The sequence below is a fragment of the Leucoraja erinacea genome, chromosome 2 (assembly GCF_028641065.1).
Source record: "Leucoraja erinacea ecotype New England chromosome 2, Leri_hhj_1, whole genome shotgun sequence".
Taxonomy (NCBI): domain Eukaryota; kingdom Metazoa; phylum Chordata; class Chondrichthyes; order Rajiformes; family Rajidae; genus Leucoraja; species Leucoraja erinaceus.
Genome location: NC_073378.1, coordinates 15347696 through 15375485, shown reverse-complemented (window position 1 = coordinate 15375485; position 27790 = coordinate 15347696). Strand labels below are relative to the sequence as shown.

The following is a 27790-nucleotide window of genomic DNA, read 5'->3' as shown; positions in this document are numbered from 1 at the left end:
GGTTTTGGGTGTGGCAGGTCACGTCACTAACTTGATCAAGTTTTTTGAGGAGTTGACGAAAGATTGATGATGGTAGGGTGATGGATGTTGTCTATATGGATGTTAGGAAGGCATTTTAGAAAATATATAATTAATTGTATGACCCTTGTCAGCATTGATGTAGAGGGGTCTTGGGGTCTAAGTCCGTAACTCCCTGAAATTGGCAGCCCGAAGAAAGCGCTGAACTCAGAGGCTACAAAATGAGCCGCAACAACAGCTGTGTCACTGGACCATGCGGTGGGTGAAGAATGGGTGCAAGCTGGGGTGGCATCGGCAGGTTTGTCATTAACATCCATAATTCATTATAAAGGGGTCCATTAAAATTATGGTTTACTGTATTTAGATGCTGAGATTTAGAATGTAATTTTTACAGGTATAATACTTTTATTATTGGAGCTATCCACTCTAGTTATAATACATTATGTCGTTGGTGCGAAGTGGTCAAGAGCTTCAAGTTCCTAGGTGTAAATATCACCACCAATTTATCCTGGTCCAACTATATTGTCGTTATGGCCAAGAAAGAACATCAACTTTCTACTTCCTCTGAAGACAAAGGCAAATTGTAATTTCTCCAACAACGCTCATCAATATCTTCAAAGGCATCGTAGAAAATATCCGAGTGGGATGCATCACATAGGTACAGCAAATACTCAGCCCAAAACTGCAGAAAATTGCACAAAGTTGTGAATGCAGTGCAATCCATCTCCCCCATTGACTCCATCAACACTCAATGTTGCCTCGGGAAAGAAGCAATGTCACCCCAACCTTCTATATTCTCCCCTCTCTTGTTGGGGCGGAATATGCAGGAGCTTGAGAGCACATACCACTTGAGTTAGGAGTACCTTCTTCTCTGCTGCTATGAGATTCTTGAATGAACTCTCATATGCTGAGGATAAATTCCCTGATCTTTCCATTTACCTCCTGAAGGTCCTTGTGCTTTCTTTATTTCTGCACTTTCTCTGTAGCTGTAAGGCTATATTCCATACTGTTTATTTTCTCATTCGCACTACCTGATGTACTTGTTATGAATTGTCTGGATGACATGCAAAACAAAGTTTTTCATTGTATCTTGCCAATACCTATACCAATAGTGTAGTTCTACTCTAATGACCAGGTTTCCTGGTAAAATCTACAGGAAGTCAGCAAGTACGTAAAGTTGAGTTTTATATTGAAAGTTTAATTATTTCATAATGTGAAGAAGTTTTCCAAACTAAGAAAATCTGATTCTTAAGTAAAATATTCCCATTAACCTCAATTATAGAAAGTGTCTTCTACCATTTTCATTGTATGGATCTTGGGATTACATAATTTTTCGAAGAACCAATTCAATACATCACATCATAGTCCAACTGTTGTTATAAACAATAAAGAACACATTACAAGGCTGGATCTTACACACTTGAATGAACTTTGTACCTTCACGTTAATCACAAAACTCCATCAATAAAAATACATTCTGCATTTCTGCTCAATACTTTTAGATTGCTGCATTATATTTTGCATTAGTAAAATTAAACCAAAATGATGTTACGAGAACATCCATACATTTTAAAAGCTAATTTAAACAAGTTTGTCATTATTATTCAGTCAAACAAGTAGATAAAGATCAAAGAATCAACATAATTTTCTGAATAGGTCAACAATTTCAAAAAATATATCGATGAGAGATTTTTGGTCAAGTTGTAGTTGGCATGCTATTGGCATGTTGACCCACTCTTAGCTGAAGATCAAATCATATAAATTAGAAGATCCTAGGTGTTGTTAAGAAAAAATTTAATGGTTTGTCAATGTTGAATGAAGTGGCAATGGTTATGTTTTGGCCATCATTCCATGCCTTTCCAGGAAAATGAAGCATCTTTTTTTTGCCTATCCAATATTTCACAATTTTTCAAAGATAAAACAAAACAATTTTACTATATTGCTTGGTTTTGGAATGCAACAGAGTAATTAGTTTTCAGAGCGTGGCTTAAATTGTAAACACCAAAAACGTTTTTGTACTTTGTAAATGGTTAAATGAGCAGATATAGCCATTTTTAGCAAAAAATAAAACAAAAGTAATGATTGTTAATATTTTTTTAAATCTAATTGAAAATTAGCTGTATTTCCAATATTGCTAAGTAACATTTTCCATCACTGAAATGTATAATCAATCTTATTTAGTTATTGTTGTTCCTTTTGAAAATAAACTGTTTTCCTATGTTATAATTTGCTGATTTACATCAAGTTCAATATATTCTGAAACGATTTATTTGTACTTTGAGAATCACTCATAGGATGTGCACTGCACCTTAAACACATGGAAGCATCCATAAGAGTAAGATGAACAATGAAAATCCGTGTTCACTGACCAATAACACTTGGGCTTGCAGCATATTGGTTAGAAAGTTCAACTTCAGTGGGTTTAAAACAGATAGGGATTTGGATTTGCCTGTTTTTTTTTAAATTAGTCGAAGTTGAATTTTCTATACATTAATCTAATAATAATCTGAATATTCTTCAGACATTAACTGTCATAGAAACATAGAAAAATAGGTGAAGGAGTAGGCCATTCAGCCCTTCGACCAGCACCACCATTCAATATGGTCATGGCTGATCATCTAAAATCAGTACCCCGTTCATGCATTTTCCCATATCCCTTGATTCATTTAGCCCTAAGATCTAAATCTAACTCTCTCTTGAAAACATCCAGTGAATTGGCCTCCACTGCCTTCTGTGGCAGAGAATTCCACAGATTCACAACTCTCTGGGTGAAAAAGTTTATCCTGATCTCAGTCCTAAATGGCCTACCCCTTATTCATAAACCGTGACCCCTGGTTCTGGACTCCCCCCAATATCGGGAACATTTTTCTTGCATTTAGCCTACCCAATGCTTTAAGATTGCTATATGTTTCTCCTCCCATCCTTCTAAATTCCAGTGAGTCCAAGCCCAGTCGACCCATTCTTTCATCATATGTCAGTTTCACCATCCCAGGTATTAACCTGGTGAACCTACGCTGCACTCCCTCAATAGCAATAATGTCCTTCCTCAAATAAGGAGACCAAAATTGCATACAATACTCCAGGTACACCAGGGCCATGTACAACTGCAGTAGGAATTTCTTGCTCCTAAATCCAATTCCTCTCGCAATGAAGCCCAACATGCCATTAGGTTTCTTCACTGCCTGCTATACGTGCATGCCTACTTTAAGTGACTGATGTACAAGCACAGCTAGGTCAAGTTGCACATCCCCTTTTCCTAATCTGACACCATTCAGATAATAATCTGCTTTCCTGTTCTTGCTACCAAAGTGAATAACCACATATTTATCCACATTATACTGCATCTGCCATGCATCTGCCCACTTGCCCAACCTATCCAAGTCACCTTGCAGCCTCAAAGCATCCTCCTCGCAGTTCATACTGCCACCCACCTTTGTGTCATGTGCAAACTTGGAGATGTGACATTTAATTCCCTCGCCTAAATAATTGTAAATAACTAGGGTCCCAGCATTGAACCTTGTGGAAGCCCATAAAATCAACCATTTTATGAATAATTTCCTCCCACTAACAAAATTAAGACTAGCAATAAACTCACCTTGGCATTTTCTATGCAAGGACAGATTGCCCAAGCTGCACTTGCTTGAATATCTGCATTCGGCTTTTTGAGTAAAGACCATAGCAACCGAACTCCATCCAGGGATTCAATTATCCTGTTAGATTGAAAAACATGTTTTTTTTTCCATAATTTTTTCAATACATTTGGCCATATTGATGCGATAATTTATCATGTCACAAAAGTAATTTAATGTTTATTCCAAATGGAATTTCATTTAGGTATTATTTTAGATTTTGACTTACGATAAGTGATGAAGAGAATAAAATGTACTCCTTGCCATCCACCTCATTGCCTAAGACTAAGGGTTCAGTGCACTTCATTTAACAAGTGCTATTGCACATTGATTAAGAGATTTTAAGGCATTTTGGGCCTACCCAGATTTTTTCACTTTTCCTCTTGCAATCTTTTTAATTTCAGCAATATTTGTTACATTATATCCAATTTTTTTCAACTTCCAGAACATCTCTGATGTTATACAAGTGCAAATGTAGCATGTTTACAATTAAGTCTGACAATTAATCACAGTTATTCGGTGCAATTATCCAAAAATAAATGTAAACATTCAATTTATTTTAAGTTTTACTTCGGAGTCACGTGCGTGACTATGTGAAGAACCCCGCCAGGACGCATGCGTGTCATATCGCTACACGCATTGCAATGAGTCACAGCAGGGGGAACGACGTTCCCTTAGCGGCAACATTTGAAAGCCGGGAACAGCAGGTAAGAAGACTCTGCGTTCCTTCCACGTACCTTTCAGGTGGAGACATGGACCAGATCCACGAAGGCTGCGGAAAAGCAGGCGGGGGAGAACCGCGGAGTTGCGGGCAGCCAGCAGCAGCAGCCAAAGGCACGCCAATCTCCCGTAATGGGAACAGCTGTGCCCGACTTCGCTCCCGACATCGCACCCGCACCGGCCACGGCCGGGCAGTAGAGCGAAGCAAAAAACTAACAGGGTCGTTGACTCCGAGGAGTCCGACTCTGAATAGCCGCGAGCGGCCAGTGCCCGTGCGTATTGGGGCCGTTTGGAGCGGCTTCAGGAGCAGCCGCGAGCGGCCAGTGTCCATGAGCATTGGAGCCGGTTGGAGCGGCTGGGAGCGGGGAACAAAGCAGCCGCGACGGCCAGTGCCCGTGAGCATTGGAGCCGGTTGGAGCGGCTGCTGGAGGAAATACCCCAAAGTGGCAGGCTCCGGGAGATGGAGGCTAGCCACAGTGGGCAGTTAGTAAGCCCCACAGCAGTACCTCTTGTAGGGCTGCACAGTGTTTCTCCCTCATCAGAGGGGAACACCGGGGGTCAATCCTGGGCTGACTGCAGGAGCTGGAGCAGGAGCGGCTTCAGGAGCAGCCGCGACGGCCAGTGCCCGTGAGCATTGGAGCCGGGTGGAGTGGCTGCAGGAACTGGAGCAGGAGCGGCCTCAGGAGTAGCGGCTTCAGGAGCAGCCGCGACGGCCAGTGACCATGTGCATTGGAGCCGGTTGGGTGCCCGAGAGCATCGGAGCCAGCTGGAGCGGCTGTTGGAGCAGGTAAGTGGCAGGCTCCGGGAGATGGAGACTAGTCACAGGGGGCAGCTAGTAAGTCCTACAGCAGTACCTCTTGTAGGGCTGCACAGTGTTTCTCCCTCATCAGAGGGGAGTATAGGGGGTCAATTCTGGGCTGAACCTGAACAGGGGTGCAGAACATACCCCTAGTGCACATGGGGTGCAGAAAACCTATTGGAAGACACTTACCATCAGGGAACTGCAATACACTGAATGTTCCCAGTATCAACCAGTGTATTTGAAACATGGCAGGGCAGGGACTTGAAACGAAAGAAAGTTCCAAAAGTCCTAACAGCGGGTATTACGGGTTTCGCCCGCACAATAAACAAAAAAGACATGACACAAGATCACCAGGATGCACTGGCTTTATTTTGCAAACTACCAATACGAGTAAACAGCATTAGGAAGAAGTACCATCCAACCGGCTTTAGGCCCTAATTTGCAGGCCTATGCAAACCTGGAACCTCCATACCACCAATATTAAAATTTGGAGGCAACTTATCTAAACAGGTAAAGAACTTGACATAGAGGGAAACCCTGGGGCTCATTAAAGCAACGTCTAAAAACTACTTCCTGGGGAATGCGCTAACCCTCAACACAGACCCAACTACAGAAACCTACTTATAGTAACCATGGAGGAAGAAGTACAGGGTTATACCATAGAATTATTCAAAACATAATCCTCCAGTTCAGCATGTACCGAACTGAATGTTCATGCTTACAGGCAAAGAAATAATCATAAGCGCATAATGAACTACAGTGCCCAAATAAAAAAGGACTAATGGAGGACATCCAACACGAATCACAGGAATTCGTGTCCAAAAATCTTTATCATAAAATAGATGGTGGTTGCCACATCATCATAGATTTGACTAATTTGAATACTTTCGTACTTTATATTCATTACTAGATGGAAACCTTTGTTACTGCAAAGGTATTGATCCTAGGTTACTACATGGCAAGCATCGTATTAAAAAATGCTTACTATACAGTACCCATTAGAGGTGACCACAGATGTATTTAACACAGTGGGTCATCTGCGGTTTCACCCTTAACTCAGCTCACATGTCAGTGACTTTGCCGTAAGAAAAGGTTACAGCCTTAATGGAGGCTTGCAGTAAACTAAACCATCCATCAGACTGGTAGTAGAATGATTGGCATTATAGTGGCTGTGTTCTAGCCACATAAATTGGACCTTTACATTATCAAATTACTGAGCGCAAACATGCGTGCACTCAAAAATTATGGGGGTCATTCTGACAGACCAAAGAAGCTACCAACAGAGGCCACCATGGTACTAAAATGGTGGAAACATAACATTAGGCATTGTTCCAATCCAAACAATAACAGCTACCCGTCTATGGAACTACATACTAATGGGCACTTGGATGGAATGCTACCAATTCCATCTCCAGCTGTGGGGGAGATGGAATGCACAGGAGGCATCACTACAAACGCTGGGCATAAATACCTGGGAAAGTTGAGTGCATTCCATGGCTTTAAGTCATATTGTTCTGGGTTATATCACCAGTATGTTAGACTACTAATTGACTACACCACCGTGGTAGCATATGTCAACCATATGGGTGGAAACATATCGACATCATGTGACTATCAGGCCAACACAATTTGGCAATAATGTATCCAGAAAGATATTTGGATATCAGCTACCAAATCACCAGGTAAACTGAATTTAGTGGCAGACAACAGGTCACGCTAAGTCTATGAAAACACTGTATGGATGTTGGGGAAAGTATTGCTGGAATTACAGCACGGTATGGAACACCAGATAACGACCTATTCACATCCATGCCCACACCAGTTATCGAATTAGGTTCTTGGGAACCAGAACCTGGGGCTGTGGCTACAGATGCATTTTTGCTGCATTGGGGGATTATTTATGCATTCCCTCCTTCTGCCTCATCAGTCGGGTATTTAGGAATAAACAGTAGACTCCGCGTCTGGTACTTTGATAGTACCCGATTGGCCTAGTCAACCATGGGTCCCGGTGATATCAACATGGTTTTAGAACCATGCATCACCATCCATCATAGACCTAATTTACTGGTTCTTCCCGCAACAAGGGGAGTTACCCATGTCATAATTATATAAACCTATTAATTTATAGAGTTGAAAGCACCACTACTACACCTGGGACTGACGGACTGAACAGTGGAATTATTTCAGCGGGCCACAGACAGTCCACCAAAAAATCAGTACTTGGTGTCATCAAGAAATAGGAAGTACTGTCACAACAATAAACACCACCCACAGATCTATGAACATCCCGTCTGTTCTGGAATTCCTGGCAAGCCTCCATTACGATGAGAGGCTCAGTCATAGTGCCATCAACTGCGCCAGAAGTGCTCTGTCAACATACCTGTGGCAAGGAACAGAGCGGCATTCTGTTGGAACACACCCTGGTAACCAAACTCATGAGGGGCATTTTAATATTAATCCCCCAAGAACCAGGTACTCCCAAATATGGGATGTGAGCATTGTACTGACCATGTTAAGAAACTGGTCTCCAGCTACAGCTCTGTCCCTACAGAAACTGACTATGAAAACAGTCATGCTGATGGCCTTGGCCACGGCACAAAGGGTCCAGTCACTACAGAAACAAAGGTTGGACAACATGATTATTTCATCTGGAAATTTAACTTTTCACATTAATGAAATAGTCAAACAGAACAGACAGGGGTCAGCAGGCCTAAAAACAGAATTCAGGGCCTACCCGACAGATGATCATCTCTGTATTGTAACACACTTACTATTATATATGAAGTATACTAAGATCATCAGAGGGAAGAAATGTCACTTTAATCAGCTACAAACAGCCACTGAAAACAGTGACAGTCCAGACCATCTCTAGATGGCTAAAACAGGTCCTAATAAAGGCTGCAGTAGACACTAGCATTTTTAAATCTCACTCCACCAGGGCTGCAGCTACATCGGCAGCTATGAAGTTGGACGTTCCTATGGACCAAATCCTCAAGATAGCAGGATGGTCAACGGAGGAAACTTTCCAAACGACTTTATAACAAACCAGTCATTGAACCTGGAATATTTGCAGAAACAAATTTAAGTTCTGTAATATAATTTACCCCATAAATAGGGGCAATAATTGGTTAATATTTTATCGTTGGGTTTCAATATCGTATTGATGTCTAATGATGTTAACTCTATTCTCCCCATAATCAAGGCAGATGTGATGCATGGACTCGTTTCCACGGCATGAAATCACAGAGCTTTAAAATCTTCATGTAGTCACTCACGTGACTCCGAAGTAAAATAGTAAGATTAAACGAGAACTTACCAGTTTGAAGTTTGATCGTTATTTTATGAGGAGTGACGTTGAGGGAATACGTGCCCTCCGCTCCCACCCTTGATCATATACTCAACTGGTATCTCTTCTCTAATCTTACTATGTTTAGTCATTACAGTTATCTGTGATTTCACACCGCTGCTTTGAAGAATGACACGCATGCGTCCTGGCGGGGTTCTTCACGTATTCCCTCAACGTTACTCCTCATAAAATAACGATCAAACTTCAAACTGGTAAGTTCTCGTTTAATCTTACTATTAATGTCTACATCGTTTCCATTAATAAAATAACATGTAAAAAAATTACACTCTATACTGCTACCATCATGGATTCAGCCACTGAGAGTCCTGATTGTATACCTTACCCCAATCCTAACCTTTACTGTGAAGCAATTTTTACATAAGGTCTCACTGATTCCTAAAGTCTGTTGCACAGAAAAAAAATGTTTTTAACTCAAGCTTCTCTGGGTCTTTCAGTTCATCATGTGGAAAATCTATTTGGGTTATCCCTAATAAAGTATAATCTTATTTTCTGCTTTTGTGTAATACAGGGTATCGATTACCACATAAATGATATTATATTTATATTAGTGTATTACATAGATATCATAAATGACAGGGTGTAAGGAATGTTGATGAACAGATGCTCCTTGAGGTTTAAGTGAATAGCTATCTGAAAGTGGCAACACAGATGGAAAGGGTGTTGAAGAAGGTATATCACACGTTTGACTTTATCGTTAGACCACACTTGGCGTATTATGTGCAATTCTGGTTGCCACACTATAGGAAATAAATAGGTCGGAGCTGGAGGTAATGCAGAGGAGAATCATCAGGATGTTACCTGAATTGGAGGACTTTAGTTATTGGAGAATTTTGATATTCTGTGTTTGTTTTCCCTTGAATGAAGGAGGCTGGCAGGAAACTTGATAGAAAACACAATAACTTAAGAAAATAGATACAGGGGTAGGCCATCAGATCCTTACAGCCTGCACCACCATTTCACATGATCTTGACTGACCTACAGTATGTTGGCATCCTGTTCTTTCATGCCATTTCTCCATACCCCTCGATTCCTTATTTATCAAATATTTATTCACAAACACTTTAAATAACTCTAAAAACACACATCCACCATCTGCTGGGGAATAGAATTTTGGAGATTCACTATATTTTACAAGATGTTTCTGTGTGCCTCAGTTTTAAATGACTGCCCCCCTATGTCTGATTGGTTGAGAATGTCCCATTAGTAAAATAAAACACCCACCCTCTAAGTCTCCTTAGAATCACGAGCAACAAACAATCTGCTGAAGGCATTCAGCAGTTGAGTAGCATATGTAGAGGGAACTAAAGTCAATCCTTTGGATTAAGACCCTTCACCTGGACTGGGATTACCATATCCTCAATGATGTTTTTCTCCTTAGAATCTTTTACGTTTGAATAAAGGGATAGTCACCTGCAAAGTGCATTGGTGACTTGTCCAGAGTCCATTTCAAGGCAAGTGTGATTCAACTGAGGATTGGATCCAGGTCAAGGAAGAATTGAAGACTAAATTACCTTGTGGAACTGGTTACTATCAGGCTTGGTAGTGTACATTATATTATACAACATGGAATATTATACAAATCCATGGTGCCCAAACCAGCTCAGTGAATCAAACTGACTCCTAGGATTCAGTCAAAGGAGCATAGTCCAGATATCTAAATTCCATACCTGGGAGAAGACAGGCCTAGGGTCTAAAAAGTATGGCTAGTAAGATAATTGATGTATTGGTTTTAATTTTTTAAAGTTCAATGGATTTGGAAGTGGTGGCGCTGCCTGGCAGCAGCGGCTTGCTTGCAGTCCGTCTGTTTTTTCTTTTTTTTTTGTCTGATTTAGTTAAATTTAGTTTATTAGGCTGTGCATGTGTGTGTGTGTGTGGGGGGTTGTTGGGGGGGGGGGGGGTGAGAGAAACATGGTTTTAGTCTCTTCCTTCGGGGGGGGGATGCGACTTTTTCTTGTTGTGTCTCCCGTCTCCGTCTGCGCTGAGGCCTAATGGCGGAGCTGGCGGCCTCGGGGCTGTGGCGGCGTTCCGGCGGCTGACCCGACTTAGGAGCAGTGGCGGCATTCCGGCGGCGGCCCAACTTCGGAGCTGTGGCGGCATTCCGACGGCGGACCCGACTTCAGAGCTGTGGCAACGTTCCGGCGGCGGTGCGGCTTCGGGGCTGTGGCGGCGTTCCGGCGGCGGCGGCCCGACCCGGAGGCTCGGCCGCGGGCCCAGTGGACGACATCGTCGGGAGCTCGCAGGTCACAGGTTGGTGACCTGTTTTTCCGGAGCTCCCGCAACAACAGCTTCGTCCGCTGGACTGGAGGGCGGCAGCTTCGGCAGCTTCGACCACCCCGGGCCGCGGAGTTTGAACCGGCCCGTTCGCGGAGCTCGGATTCAGCCGCGGGACTGACTTACTTACCATCACCCGGCGGGGTCACAACATCGGAGGCCTGGATCGCCTCAGCGCAGAGGGAGAACAAGGAGGGAAGAGACAAAGACTTTAAGACTTTTGCCTTCCATCACAGTGAGGAGGTGCCTGGTGAACTCACTGTGGTGGATGTTAAATTTGTGTTTATTGTGTGTTTTTGTTATTTTTATTATATGTATGACTGCAAGGCATGAAATTTCGTTCAGACCGAAAGGTCTGAATGACAAAAAAGGATACTTTGACTTTGACTGATTTAGTTTAGTAAACTATATTGGATGAGAAATTGGCAAATATACAGTGCTTTCCATAATGTTTGGGACAAAGGCCCATCATTTATTTATTTTCCTCTGTACTCCACAATTTATGAAATGTAATAGAAAAAAATCACATACAAGATACAAGATACATTTATTTGTCACATGTACCAGTTGGCACAGTGAAATGTGATCACCATACAGCCAGACAATAAAATAAAGAACACAACACACGATAGAGTTCAACATAAAACATCCCAACACAGCAGAATCAAAAGTTTCCCACTATGAGGGAAGGCACCAAAGTCAGTCTCTTCCTCGATGTTCACCCATGGACGGGGCCTCCGGAACCCTCCGCAGTCGCCGCTACGGGCAGCCTGCCGCTCAGGCCCGCTCGCCGGGATGCTGGAACTCCAACGTCGGAATGGGAGGCCAACCTCAGCGGCTTGAACCTTCACATGTGGTCAAAGTGCACATTGTCATATTTTAATAAAGGCCATTTTTTGACATTTTGGTTTCACCAGGTAGAAATGACAGCAGTGTTTATACATAGTCCCCCTATTTCAGGGCACCATAATGTTTGGGACACAGCAATGTCATGTAAATGAAAGTAGTCTTGTTTAGTATTTTGTTAACTATTAACACCCATTAATTCTTCACAAATACCATGCTACTCTCCTAATTATTAACTTTCTCCAGATTCTACATCTCACTTACACAATAGGGACAATTTACAGTGACTATTTACCTACTGTGCTCATATATTTTTTGGATTGGAGGAAACCAGAGCACTTGGAGGAAACCCATTCGAGCAGAATGGCATCTGCATTTTGATTCTGGAAGCAGAACTTTGGCTACTGGTTGAGGGCTAGGCAAAACGCCAGAACAGAGATCTGAAGATTGTACCACAGGAGGATGTTACCCAAAGAAAAGGGAAAATACATTGAGTAATTTGAGCATCACGAGAATTTTAATCGAACCAGGGGTCATTATGGGATAGATGGTGACTTAGTAGTGTGGATTCAGAACTGACATACCCATGGAAGACAGGGAGTCAAGGTGGATGTGTGTTATTCTGGCTGGAGATTTGTGACCAGTGGCGTGCCGCAGTGAAGGAGGGATATAGATTAGTTTAGCCTGACATCATGTTCGGCATGGACATTGTGGGCTGAAGGGCTTATTCCTGTGCTGTATGTTTTAACTTAAAGGCATAGTATTTCTGATTTCTTCATTCAGATATAAAGACTCATCGTCCCCTGGATGATTGAAGATTGTAATTCAACTGTTGTTTACTTGTAAAATTAAAAACAAGATTAGTTTGCTATTGTCTTTTATCTGGAAGATTAATTTTTAATCACTCAGCAGTCCAACTGGTAGGGTGGCCACCAGAAGAGAAAACAGGTTAATTCAACTGCTGCAACTGCTAAGAAGCCATCTACCATGTTTGCAGGTTTTGGCACACCAAAGTAACTTTGACCATTTCTTATGCAGATAGAATGATTTACATGGGTTTGGCTCAATAACAACCTGGCACCTGCAACCAATATTCTGCAGCATGAAATATGTTTCCATTCATTGTGAGTATGATACTTGGTAGCCCACGGTGATGGTTCCATGCAACAGCATAGGAAATCACTTGACACTGTGCCATTTTAATTCATAAATTATTAAATAGTCAGGCTGCCTTCATATTGATACCGCACCTTTGTTTTTTTCCCCTTTGGTTTTGCTTGCTAGGTCTTAGTCCATTGCTTTCTCAGTTATGACAACTGATACCAATTGAGTTGTGATGTTATTGGAACATCCCTTAAAGCATTTTTTGAGTTTCACTCTCACAACGTTGTTGGTGCCCTTCATTTTAAAATGTACTTATTTACAGTTAACTATTGCCACCATTAGTAATTACATAACACACATCCAAGTATGCACTTAATGTAAGTGTAGTTTTGTAAACAAGCTAGTTCTGAGGAATTGAAAGCTATCAGCATTTTACCATCCAGGCATACTTGCATCTATACTGTCATTTGGGATCGACTTGCAAAACTGCTCAGAAGTCAACCTCAAATACAATAACATTACTACATACTGGAACTTGACCAATAGTCTCAGATCCGCATGCCTCATCTGTAATTCCTGCTGAGTTCCAGCTGGAAAATTGTTTTCTGCTGCTTTTTTTTGATTTACCGCATCACATTTTTGCTTCTGCAGTAGATCTTTCTATGTTGTTTGCTACTGAAATTTTGTAATAGAGGGCTCATGTTGCACAGACCACAAGTCACAGCAATGTTGTTGTCACAAGCTGCCAATCTCCACTGCATTCCACTGGACTTGCCAAAAGCTGTTATTGATTTTGAGAAGGAAGAGGTGCTCATGCAGAGGGATAAAATGGTGCACCTCAGGCACACTTTAATTCAAACTTGGATCTATAGTTTCTGACCCAAGTATATCTGGTTGGCAATGTTGAAGACCTTTTGAACCTTCTCCAGCAACAATCTAAACTATCTTTATTGAAGGGGGCAGCTCTATTATTTTCTCCAGATATCATCTTCACAAGAGTATGCCAGAACATACTGTTCTGGCTCAATGAAAATTAAACAGCACCCCTTTACTGGCAACCCTTAAAGGGATTGTTTTCTCCACATTCCCTACTTAGGTTGCCAAAGTATTCTCTTCTCTTAAGGAAACTTCATAAAGCATGTTTAAATTATTTAAACTAAATAACATTGCCAATCCAGTGAGCGCTGTAGTCCACACCGTTAGCACAGTAAAACACATAAGAGTTTATAAAAAGGACACTGAATACAAAATAAACCATTAGGTAGACTAGTTTGATTATTTTGTTTAGTTGTGGATCCCCTACGTTATATTTTATTATTGCCAGCTCAAGATTAAGATCAACTTCTTAATTACACTGTAAGATTCAATTCTGTGGTCTAAATTGTTTATTATCAGACAATGTGGGCCAGGTGCTTCTGCGAGATCGAAAGACGTTTTCGATTTAGAATATGCTCAGCTAGTCACTTGAGATTCCTCTCCAGGTCTGGAGATTCTGGGGTGTTATATTCCGGATGGCAGAATGAATAACAACTTACACGCAAGGCTGCCTGGATCACAAGATGGATTTATTACCCAACATTCCCTCCTTATATACAACATCAGTTCATTAGCATGTACATGAATATGCATGAATATATTACACTGCTCTCCTTTTTTTTTTTAAGTATTAAATCTAAGTACACAGTTACAATGTTCTTATTGTGATACTGGATTTAAACCAGTATTCATTAAATTTTAAATAATAACACAATATAACACAGTGACGGTTGGGTATTAATGGTGGAGTAGCAAGATGGATTCAACAGTGGCTGAATGGGAGATGCCAGAGAGTAATGGTGGATGGTTGTTTGTCAGGTTGGAGGCCAGTGACGAGTGGGGTGCCACAGGGATCTGTGTTGGGTCCACTGTTGTGTGCTTTGGTGTGCTGGCCTTTATAAATCAGAGCATTGAGTATAGAAGTTGGGATGTAATGTTAAAATTGTACAAGGCATTGGTGAGGCCAATTCTGGAGTATGGTGTACAATTTTGGTCGCCTAATTATAGGAAGGATGTCAACAAAATAGAGAGAGTACAGAGGAGATTTACTAGAATGTTGCCTGGGTTTCAGCAACTAAGTTACAGAGAAAGGTTGAACAAGTTAGGGCTTTATTCTTTGGAGCGCAGAAGGTTAAGGGGGGACTTGATAGAGGTTTTTAAAATGATGAGAGGGATAGACAGAGTTGACGTGGAAAAGCTTTTCCCACTGAGAGTAGGGAAGATTCAAACAAGGGGACATGACATGAGAATTAAGGGACTGAAGTTTAGGAGTAACATGAGGGGGAACTTCTTTTTACTCAGAGAGTGGTAGCTGTGTGGAATGAGCTTCCAGTGAAGGTGGTGGAGGCAGGTTCGTTTTTATCATTTAAAAATAAATTGGATAGTTATATGGATGGGAAGGGAATGGAGGGTTATGGTCTGAGCGCAGGTATATGGGACTAGGGGAGATTATGTGTTCGGCACGGACTAGAAGGGTCGAGATGGCCTGTTTCCGTGCTGTAATTGTTATATGGTTATATGTTATATGGTTATATTTATTTTACATATTGACACATTTTTATTCTACCTAGACAGTGAGTTACCTAACTTAAAAACCTAATTTGACTACTGGTTTATGGATCCTGCCTGATTGTTTAACAGTAACAGGTGTAACAGGTTTAGGTGTTGACTCAACTGTAGGCTTGTTTGGCTCTGTTTTAGTTCCCTGACTTTGACCAGAGGAATCTGTTTCTTTGGCTGTACTGACTGAACTTTGTGTTTCAATCACAGTGGTCTCTTCCAACTCACTTTCAGATAAAGACTCAGGGATTAGGACTTCATGCTCAGTTTTTGGTTCATTTTTGGCTGGAATCATTTGATCAACATGAACACTTTTGATCCTATCTCCAACTTCAACTAAATATCTTTTTTTCGACACCCTTCCACTATTTTCCCAACATCCCATTAGTCTTGACTGGACTTGTTGGGAGGACTGAGAACACAAACCTGCTCATCTGACTTGAAGTACCTCTCCTTTTTGTGGGAATCAAAATGGCGATTTGACTTAATTGTTTTTGTTCGACTCTCAAAGTCAAATTGGGTTGAACTAGACTTAAGCGTATTCTTAGTCTTCTCTTCATCAACAGTTCTGCAGGTCAGTAGTCTACTGTTGTGTGTGGTGTGGCTCTGTACTTCAGCAAGAAACTAGCTAAAACGATGTTTCATGCTGAGCTTTGAACTACCCTGCAAAACCAATTTCTTGAGAGCATCTTTGACAACTTTAACAGACCTTTCCGCCGCCCCGTTGGAGGCTGGATGGTATGGGGGAACAAGTGTGTGTTTTACACCATTCCACTGCATGAACTCTTTGAACTGTTCTGAACGAAACTGAGGCCCGTTATCAGAAACAGGTTTTTCCGGTAAACCATGGCATGAAAAAAAGGATCTCAACTCATCTATGGTATGCTCAGTAGTAGCGCTTGTCCCCATATGTTTAAATACAATCCATTTGGAATGACTATCTACTAGCACCAGAAAGTGATCATCACAAAAGTCTACATGAATTCTCTGAAAAGGTTTACTTGGCCAAGACCAGGGTTGCAGTGGTGTTTTTGTAGGTTTATTCAGGCAATTCTGGCAGATTCTACATTTGCTCACCAATGACTCGATGTCAATGTCAATACCAGGCCAATACACAAAACTTCTGGCAATTAGAAGGGCCAAATGGCCTACTCTTGCACCTATTGTCTATTGACTTCATGCTTACTATGCCAGGATGTTCGGAATGAAGTTTGTTCATAAATTTGCCCAGCTATTTTCAGGTCCCTCCAGGGATGTTAGATCGGGTTCAAATCCGGGCTCTAGCTGGGCCACTCAAGGACAGTCACAGACTTGTCACAAAGCCACTCTTGCATTGTCATGGCTGTGTGCTTATGGTCATTGTCCTGTTGGAAGGTGACCCTCCGCCCCAGTCTGTGGTCCAGAACGCTCTGGAGCAGGTTTTCGTCAAGGATTTTTGTGTACTTTGCTCCATTCATCCTTCCCATGATTATTATTTTTTTAAATATTTTATTTTATTAGAAGTAAGTACAGTCATATGGCACCAAAGTGCCTAATATATATTTTCATTATACATTTTATGTACAACTTCTTTTTTTTTTGTTACATTGAAAAAAGATGAGAATAAGAAAAAGAAGTTAGATAGTAAAGGATAGAAAGATGTGAAATATATGGTGTGAAGAAAGAGAACGAGTAAATGAAGAAAGTTGAGAGAGAAAATAGTGAAAAGAAAAGGAGATCATTATTTATAATCTTGACCAACCCTCGTCCAGTCCTGAAACAGTTATTTTTTACAATTGTGTTGCACCATATGATTCCAAAAAAAAAACGACGAATGGAGACCAACTCGTTATGAATTGGTCTGATTTATCCATTAGGAGGAATCGCATTTCCTCAAGATGAGCGGTGTCCAACATACTTGCAATCCACATTTTAAGCGTTGGTATTGATGTACCCTTCCAAAATTTAAGTATTAATTTTTTTTGCTATTATTAAACCATAGTTAAGGAATAGATTTTGAGATGTGTTCAATTTATTCCCATCTTCCATTACACCAAATATAATCATTTCAGTATTAGGTTCCATTCTTGTCTTGAATAATTTTGTAAGTATTTCAAAAATATCATTCCAAAATCTATAAAGTTTTATGCAGGAAACTAAGGAGTGTGTTATAGTTGCCTTTTGGGCTAGACATTTATCACAAGTGGCGGATATATTTGGATAAAATTTGTTCAATCTTGTTTTTGAATAATATAATCTATGTACAATTTTAAATTGAATTAGATTATGTCTTACATTAATTGAACATTTGTGAATATATATCAGGTATTTTTCCCATTTAACCTTCGTAATTTTTATCATTAATTCCCGTTCCCACTCTTCTCTAAGTACCTCTGTCGATGGTAGGTCTATATTTAGAATACTATTATATAAATAGGATATTAATTTTTGTGAGTCAGCTTCAATATTCATTGCTTCTTCCAATAAGTCAGGAGTTACTTTTTGATATCCTTGTATATATTTTTTCACAAAGTCGCAAATCTGAAGATATTTAAAATATTGGTTGTTTTTCAATTTAAATTTTAATTGTAGTTGTTGGAATGATAGTAGGTTTCCCATTTCGTACATATCCCTGATCCTTCTAATTCCGAGACTTTCCCATTGGTTATATGTCTTATCAATAAGAGATGGTTTAAATAAAGGGTTATTCGCTATTGGCATTAACAGTGATAGATTTCTTAATTTTAAAGATAATTTTATTTGTTTCCAAATTCTTATTGTACCATATATAATTGGGTTCTTCTTATATATTGTGTTATTCAGTTTTTTTGGGGAAAAGAGGATCGTTCCTATATTACAAGGATGGCAATCCTCCTTCTCCATTTTTATCCATTCTGTCTGTTGGGTAGAACTATCCAACCAATAAATCATATTCTTAATATGCACTGCCCAGTAATAATACATAAAATTCGGAAGTGAAAGTCCCCCGACCTCTTTTGGTTTACATAAGTGTTTTTTTGTGATTCTATGTGATTTATAGTCCCAAATATAATTTGTAATGTTAGAGTCTAATTTTTTTTTTTAAATATTTTGGTATATATACCGGTATAGACTGAAATAGGTATAGTAATTGTGGTAGGAAGATCATTTTTATTGCATTTATTCTACCTAATAATGATAAGGGAAGTGTTTTCCAAAATTTAATCCGTGTATTAAGTTTATTTAATAAAGGTATGAAATTAGCATTGAATAATGCTTTATATTTTCTAGTAATCTGAATACCCAAATATTTAAATTTTTCTGTTGCGATTTTAAAGGGGAACTTCAATAAGTGTGTAGGTTCTTGAGGTTTTAATGTCATGATTTCGCTTTTGTTCCAGTTTATTCTATATCCAGAAAAAGACCCAAATTCCTCTATTAAGTTTAATAAATTTGGTATGCTCGTTTGTGACTTTGTAATATATAAAAGTATATCGTCTGCATATAATGAGATTTTATTCTTTGAGTCCCTGGTATTATAGCCCTGAATATTCGGATGAATTCTTATACTTTCAGCCAGGGGTTCTATCATAAGGGCAAATAGCAGGGGTGATAGTGCACATCCCTGCCTATTACCCCTTGATAGTTGAAATTTTTGAGATAACATGTTATTAGTTAAAATTCTTGCCATCGGTTTATCATATAATAATTTTACCCATGTTATAAAATTCTCTCCCATATTAAATTTTTGTAGTACTTTATATAAGTATTGCCACTCTACCTGATCAAATGCTTTCTCTGCATCCAAAGAAATAATTGATATATCTTCTTCCTCTACTTTATGCGAGTACATTATATTAAACAGGCGTCTCAGATTATTAAATGAGTATCTTTTAGGTATAAACCCCGTTTGATCAGGGTTTATCAATTTACTAATATATTTGCTTAATCTTCTTGCTAAAATCTTTGCTAAAATTTTCTGATCTGTATTTAAAAGTGATATAGCTCTGTACGAGCCCGGATCTTCTAAATCTTTATCTTTTTTTTGAATAAGCGTAATAGTTGATTCTGTTAGTGTTTCAGGTAGTTTGTTTTCTTTAAAAGCATGGGAGTATAAATTAAATAAATAAGGGGCCGTTATCTCCTGAAATTTTTTATAAAATTCATTATTAAAACCATCTGGTCCCGGTGTCTTACCATTTTTCAGCGATTTTATTGTTTCACCTATTTCTTTGATTGTAATTTGAGCTCCTAGTTCCTCTTGTTCCAAAGGGTCCAGTATTGGAAGATTACAGTTATCTAGAATTTTTTTTATTTTACTATCTTCTATTTTAATTTTAGATGTATATAAGTTTTGGTAAAATTGGGCAAATCTATTATTAATATCTTTAGGTAGTATTAGTAATTCGCCTTTCTCTGATTTAATTTTGGTTATAGTATTTTCCCTTTCTTGTTTTTTCAATTGGCGAGCTAAAAGTTTATGTGGTTTGTCACCAAACTCAAAATGTTCCTGTTTTGTAATTTGGAATAGTCTTATTACTCTTGCCGATAAAATTCGATTAAGTTTAAATTTCAGTAATACTATCTTATTGTGTTTATCTGTCGTGGAATCTTTGGCATTATCCAACTCTAACTGTCTGATTTCTTGTTCTAACAACAATTGTTCTGTCTTATTCTTTTTATTTTGAAAACTTTGATATGAAATTATAATTCCTCTCATAAATGCCTTAAAAGTTTCCCATAATAAAGAAGGCGAAGTACCTGGTATATCATTTGTATCGAAAAAAAGTTTCATTTGTTGTTTTAAATATTGATAGCCTTGCACGTCATTTAAAATATGTGTATTAAACCTCCAAAAAAATTTTTTACCCGGCATTCCCTCAAATTTTACTGAGAATGTCAACGGAGAGTGATCTGAGATACTACTAATGTGGTATGTTGGGTTGTTTGTATAAGGCATTAATTTCATGTCCACTAAAAAATAATCAATTCTTGAATAAGTTTTATGCACCGGAGAGTAAAACGAGTATTCCCTTCCAACTGGATTAGCAGATCTCCATACATCTATTATATTAGTATTTTTTATATATGTATTTAGAAGTTCGCTAGTTTTAGATTTTAAATTACTCTTCTTTTGTTTTGATGATTTATCTAGATATGAATCTAAAACACAGTTAAAGTCCCCCCCTATTATCACATTTTGGTAATTAAACTCTGATATTATGTCAATAATTTTATCAAAAAATTGGGGGTTATCAAAATTCGGAGCATAAATATTTATCAAAGTTAGTGGGGTTGCATAAATTTCACCCGAGACTATAATATACCTTCCCTCTTTATCTGATATAGTATTCTTTAATTTAAAAGGAATACCTTTCCTAATAAGAATAGCTGTACCCCTAGATTTAGAAGTAAATGAGGAGTAGTATGTTTGGCCTATCCAATTCGCCTTTAATCTTATTTGTGTTTGTTGTTTCATGTGTGTCTCCTGCAAAAACATTATGTCGCTTTTCAACGATTTTAGTTGGGCAAAAATTTTACCCCTCTTAATTGGTTCGTTGGCACCCCTTATATTCCAACTACAAAATGTAATTCCTCCATTCTTTATTTGTCTATCGTCTTGCATTGTAATCAGGGTAATATTCCTGAATCATATGGTGCAACCAAATACCTCAGAATTTTAGGACTTGGGTGGTCATCCCGGTTTATTAGATTTATATTGCATCTCCTTCTTGTAAAGTGCCTTAGAAAAAGAAAAAAAGAATGTGATATACAATTACTTTCAAAAAAATTAAACAGATAAAAATCTTGATTGTGCTTTAAAAAAAAAAGGTGCTATTAAGGTATCTAAGGGAAGATACCTTAAGGACGAATAGCCATCAATGATGGCAAAAAATGTATCGACCTCCGTGATGTTGTTATACATTGAGCTCCTCCCCCTTGGTGAATCCTCATAAAAAGTTACATACCGTTTCATATTTTGTCTTTTCTTATATGAGTTTATCAAACCAGTGCGTGACAGCCGAGAGAAAAAATAAAAAATAAAAAAAAAAGTTATCAGGAAGAGACATAAGGAGTAAAAAAAAACCCAAAACAAATATAGAACACAACATATACACGATTATATAAGTATATATGTCCTTCCAATTATCCAATCTTAATCTAATCTAAACTTTCCAATATATATCCCCCCAGGATTCTTACATAATATCCCATTCTATAACTACCATACATCATACAGGCCGGTACCAAAGGGTTAACTACCGTACAAGCAGGTGCCAAGGGGTTAAACTTTGAGCTTTTCATCCAAGGTTGAATATAACCAAGCTCTCTGAATAACACATTCCAACGAGATAAGCTTTTTAATTGTCTGGTTAGCTCGGCCATTTTAATCAGTTCAAAGCTCTGTAAAAAGTTCAATCTTCTTCTTTGTCGGCAGCTTGCCCCGATGTTTTCTTAACGATGTCCTCTGCATACTTTAAAGCTTTTCCGGGCTCTGCAAATGAGCGTTCAACGCCGTTATAAGATACCTTCATTTTTCCGGGAAAGTAAATTCCATATCTTACTCCCGGGACATCCCTCAAAGTGTGTCTTGCCGGTGTAAACAATCTCATTTTCTGGACTACCTCAGGAGAGTAATCGCGAAATATTCGCACATTATCCCCACGGTATGTCAGCTTCTTGCCATGAGTGATCTTTTTCAATATAAATTCCACTGAAGAGATGTCACGGAATTTTACGATTATCTGTCTTGAATAATTTTTTCCTCTTGCAACATACCCAACTCGGTTAGCGACGTCTATTCTTGGTTCTTCTGACAGTTCAAAGACATCTTTGAGCAAATCAGTAACGAAAGTACATGCTTGAGATTCATGTCCCTCTCGTCCTTCCTTTACTCCGAGAATCCTCAAGTTATATCTCCGAGTTCTTGATTCCAGGTCCAGACATTTATCAGTCATTCTTCCAAGTTTTTCCTCTTCAGTTTTCTGTGATTGTTTCAAACTCTTTATTTCCGAGACAATCTCTTTTATCTCATTCTCCATCTCTTCCATTATCTCATCCAGCTTTCCGATATCATCCTTTACACCTTTAAATTTCTTGTTGTAATCATTTTCAATTCTGACACACTCTGATTTTAATCTCTTATCAAATTCCTTATTCTGCTTTTTCAGTTCTTTTAACTCACTGCAAGTATTATCAATTTTTTGAGAAAGTTTCTCCATGCTAGCCTCCATACTCTGCTTGTTACTTTCCATGTGAGACTCCATACTTTGCATCTTCTCCAGTGTAATGTTAATTGTAGCATTCATATCTAAAAGCAATTGCTTCACCTCTTTCTCCTTCTTGTCTCCTTTTGTTGCCATTTCAAACAGAGACCCTTGTCTGTAAGAATCTTCTTCTTCTGAACCTTCTTCTGTCGTTTGCAGAGTATCCAATACTTTCTCGAGCTGAAGGCTGATAGTGTTTTTCTCTGGCGCCCTTGAACGATTATCTCTGCTCATTTAAACTCATTTAAACACCCGATTTCACCATTAATCTCCCCGATTTTCACGTCTTCTTCTGATGATATCACCCTTACACAACACCAGGCAACTTCGGTGAGTTTTTTTTTAAATCGGTGCTGACTTAAAACGGCTTTTACAATTTTTTACGGGGGAGAAGCTCAATGCCGCGCCTTAATTCTCCATGACGCCGCCGGAAGTCTGATCTTTCCCATGATTAGTTTCCCAGTTCCTGCCGCTGAAAAAACATCCCCACAGCATAATGCTGCCAGCACCATGCTTCACCGTAGGTATGGTATTGGCCAGGTGATGAGCGGTGCCTGGTTTCCTCCAGACGTGACGTTTGGCATTCAGGCCAAAGAGTTCAATCTTGGTTTCATCAGACCAGAGAATCCCGCTGCCTTAGCAGGGCAAAGAAGATCACCAAAGACAGCTCCCATCCTGCGTTTGGACTGTTCGACCTGCTGCCCTCTGGAAGGCGCTATAGGTGCATCAAATCCAGGACAAACAGACTCAGGAATAGCTGCTTCCCGAGAATTATATCTACCATGAATTCAAATCCACACATTCACTGACTACACCGCCCAACACGGACTTCCATCTGTATATATGTATATATGTATGTAGCGCCGTAGAATTTGTGCACCTATTCCCCCCCCCCCCCCCCCTCTCCCTTCTGTTTTGTTTTTCTGTTTCTTGTTTTTTGTGTAAAATTGTATGTATGCACTGAGTACGAGCAGCTTTCAGTTTCACTGTACATGTATAGTGACAATAAATGGCATATCTATATCTATCTATATCTATCTATCTATATCTATCTATCTATCTATCTATATCTATCTAATCTTGTTTCGCATGGTCTGAGAATCCTTTAGGTGCCTTTTGGCAAATTCCAAGTAGGCTGTCATGTGCCTTTTACTGAGGAGTGGCTTCCGTATGGCCTGATTGGTGGAGTGCTGCAGACATAGTTGTCCTGCTGGAAGGTTCTCCCATCTCCACAGAGGAACATTAGAGTTCTGTCAGAGTGACCATCGGGTTCTTGGTCACCTCCCTGACCAAGGCCCTTCTCCCCCGATTGCTCAGTTTGGCCGGGCGGCCAGCTCTATGAAGTGTCCCGGTGGTTCCAAAGTTCTTCCATTTAAGAATGACGGAGGCCACTGTGCTCTGCGGGACCTGCAATACTGCAGAAATTGTTTTATACCCTTCCCCAGATTTGTGTCTTGACACAATCCTGTCTCGGAGGTCTACAGACAATTCCTTCGGCTTCATGACTTGGTTTTTGCTCTGACATGCAATGTCAACTATGAGATCTTATATAGGCAAGTGTGTGCCTTTCCAAATCATGTCCAATCAATTTAATTTAACACTGGTGGACTCCAATCAAGTTGTAGAAACATCTCAAGGATAATCAATGGAAACAGGATGAACCTAAACTCAATTTTGAGTGTCATAGCAAAGGGTCTGAAACGAAAATGGGGCCAGGTTTTTGTTGAGGTTGGAGTTGATTTGCGCCATGATCAACCTCTCAAATCAACCTCTCAAAGCAATTCATCACCACAGGCATTAGTGCCACTAGTCATTGAGGCACGTCACCTTACACTTCTTGGGCACTGGTATAATTGATGCCCTTTTGAAGCAGGTGGGAACCTCAGACCTCAGATGTGAGAGGTTGAAAATGTCCGTAAAAACTCCAGTCAGTTATCCTGCACAGGTTTTTAGAACATGACCAAGTATACTATCAGGTCCAGACGCTTTTCGAGGGTTCGAAGGATTTCCTGACGTCGGCCTCTGTAACTGAGACTAAAATACCATCACAGCGAATGGAGGTTCGGGAAGGCACATCCCTATCAAAGGTTCTCCCTATCAAAGCGTGCGCAAAACGCATTGAGCTCATCAGGGAGTGATGTTTCGCCGACATTCGAGCTGCCTCCTGGTTTTGCCTTGTAGGAGGTGAATAGATTGTGTAGGCGCACAGTGTTTCTTTCCAAGTGTAGGGGGACATAGGTTTAAGGTGAAGAGTGAAAGATTTAATAGGAATCTGAGTGGTATCTTTTTCACACAAAGGGTGGTGGGTGTATGGAATGAGCTGCCAGAAGAGGTAGTTTAGGCAGGGACTATTGAAACTTTTGAAAAACAATGAAACAGTTACATGAATGGGATAGGTTAACGGACCTCTCAAAAGCTAAGGATGTAGTCTGATCTGTCAATCCATCCCGCTGATGAAACACTATTTTCTGCATTGTCTATTTTCCTTTTCTAATACCTGTTGTGCTTGGTTTGATTGTACTCATCTCACTGTGCGGTTTGTTCAAGAAGGAACTGCAGATGCTGGAAAATCGAAGGTACACAAAAATGCTGGGGAAACTCAGCGGGTGCAGCAGCATCAATGGAGCGAAGGAAATAGGTAACGTTTCGGGCCGAACCCCTTCTTCAGTCTGAAGAAGGGTTTCGGCCGGAAACGTTGCCTATTTCCTTCGCTCCATAGATACTGCTGCACCCGCTGAGTTTCTCCAGCATTTCTGTGTACCTTCACAGTACGGTTTGTCTGGATAGCATGCAAAAAGGTTTTTCATTGTTCTTGGTACATATGACAGCAATACTGATACTAAAACAATACTGATACTAGTGCTAACTGTCCTCACTGAATCTGGCATATGGGGAATTAAATTGTGCACTGGAAACCTTCACTATTCTTTATTATTCTTTGGTACTTTTATTTCGGCAATGGTTAAGGCTTTTTCTGCCCTTGGCCTAATTGTCTGGTATGTAAAACATAGACATTTGTCCACTTAAACACAAAGAACTGCATATCCTGATGTATAAAAAAAGACACAAAGTACTCAAGTATCTCAGTGGGACAGTTGTACATCTGGAGAATATGTATAGGTGACTTTTCGGGTCGGTACACCTCTTCAGACTTGAGGGTACTGCTGTACGCTTTGAGACATTTGTCTATATGCATTTGTCAGCATTTAGCTTGAGCCCAGTGTAATGGGCTTATTCCACTTAGGCGATTTTTCAGGCGACTGCCGGCGACTGTCAAGTTGCCGGCAGTTGCATGAAAAACCGGCAACAGGAACGGCGACTGTCAGAGTGGAACACACACACACATCGCTTCCTTCACCAGCCCGTTATGCAGGCGGGGGACAGGGCAAGCTGGGGGAGCGCTGTCTGAGTGAAATTCAGACAGCACAGTGCACGGTAAGTCCTTTAAAATAGGGGGGTAGGGGGGGTGAGAAGGGAGAGAGGGGAAGAAGGGAGAAGGAGTGGAGACAACTTTTAAAAAGTCAGAGATACAGGGTTGTGAAGCTTGGCGGACATTTAACATTACCGGTCGGTTATCCTTGGTTCTGAAAACTACTGCTTATGTTTTTTTTCCTCAACAAGCCAATGAAATTCACTTCCCAGCACCAGCTACAACCTACGAGAACCTTCGACCTCCTGCGACTTCCTGGCGATCCACCTACGGCACAAGAATTCTCGCTACTGTCCATGGAGGCTTCATTCTGGTCATATTGTAAAATTTGCGGCAACCATAATGAGGCCACGACTAGTTCCCAGAATGCGGGAACTCCTCACGACCATGAAGGCGACTCCCCGGCAACCACCCGCCAATATGTGGCGACCGCATAGTCTCCTGCAGTCGCCTAAATAGTCGCCTAAGTGGGACTGGCCCATTATAGCTCTTTCTTTGGACAATAACCTTGTTCTCAACATCAGTAAAACCAAGGAGTTGATTGCTGACTTTAGAAGAGGTAAACTGAGGATCGACAAACCTGTCTTCATTGACGTGTCGAAGGTGGAGAGAATCACAGTCTCCAACTCCTGCATAACTCTGAAATCTGTCCTGGACTCAGCATATTGATGCAATCATAAAGAAAGCCTATCAATGCCTCTACATCCATAGAAGATTGAGGAGATTCTGTATGTCAATGAATACTCTCATAAGCTTTGACAGGTGTACTGAAGAGAGTATACTGATTATTTCATCAGGGCCTGGTTTGGCATCTCGAAAATCCAAGAACGGAGGAGATTAACATGTGATAGATGTTCCCCAGTTCATTACAGGTACTAACCTCCCCACCATTGAAGAGATCTGTAGGAGACATGGCCTCAAAAAGGTAGCCAGAACCATCAAGGAGTCTGATGTCGAGATTCAGGGCCAACTTCTTCCCAACAACCATGAGGATATTGAACACTACAAACTTCAACTAAACTTAGAACAAAAAAATGTCTTGGTTGCAACTAGGGCTTTGTTTTGTTTTGCACTATCTTGTTTTTATTGATTTATCAAAAATCAATTTTTTATTATGTTATCCATTGAGTACTGTGTTTACAAACCTGTTGTGCAGTTGCAAGTAAGAATTTCATTGTTGCATTTCAGTACATATAACAATTAAACACAAGACTTGGTCTCAATGGGATGACAATTGTGGGTTTTGTCATCCCCTCCAAAGATGTGGATATATTCTACAATGCCTACCTCTTGCATGTTGATAGTTGTAAGGGCCTGTCCCACTGAGGCGACTTTACAGCAACTGTGCTTGACCTTCAGGCTCGAGGGAACTCGGCTGGAAACCCTCGAGCCGGATCGACCGTCAGCGATGCAACCGTACACGCGCACACACACACACACACACACACACACACACACACACACACACACACACACACACACACACACACACACACACACACACACACACACACACACACACACACACACACACACACACACACACACACACACACACACACACACACACACACACACACACACACACACACACACACACACACACACACACACACACACACACACACACACACACACAAAGGTGGGGCCCAGGGAAAGTGGGGGAGCGCTGTCTAAAATTCACACCCGCGATGAACAGGAAGGTAAAAGACGGCTGGCACAGTTTGGTAAGTCCTTTATAGAGCGTGGAGAGGGGGGTGGGGGGAGAGAGGGGGGAGAGAA

The 27790-nt window shown here is 40.2% G+C and overlaps 1 protein-coding gene across 1 annotated transcript in view; it reads right to left on the bottom strand.

Annotated features, from left to right (window-relative positions):
- odad2 (outer dynein arm docking complex subunit 2) overlaps positions 1-27790 on the bottom strand; it is a 308719-nt gene that overhangs the window by 114837 nt on the left and 166092 nt on the right. The window contains exon 17 of the mRNA XM_055651852.1: positions 3614-3728. Within this exon, the coding sequence (XP_055507827.1) occupies positions 3614-3728 (115 nt within the window). The remainder of the gene's footprint in view (positions 1-3613; positions 3729-27790) is intronic.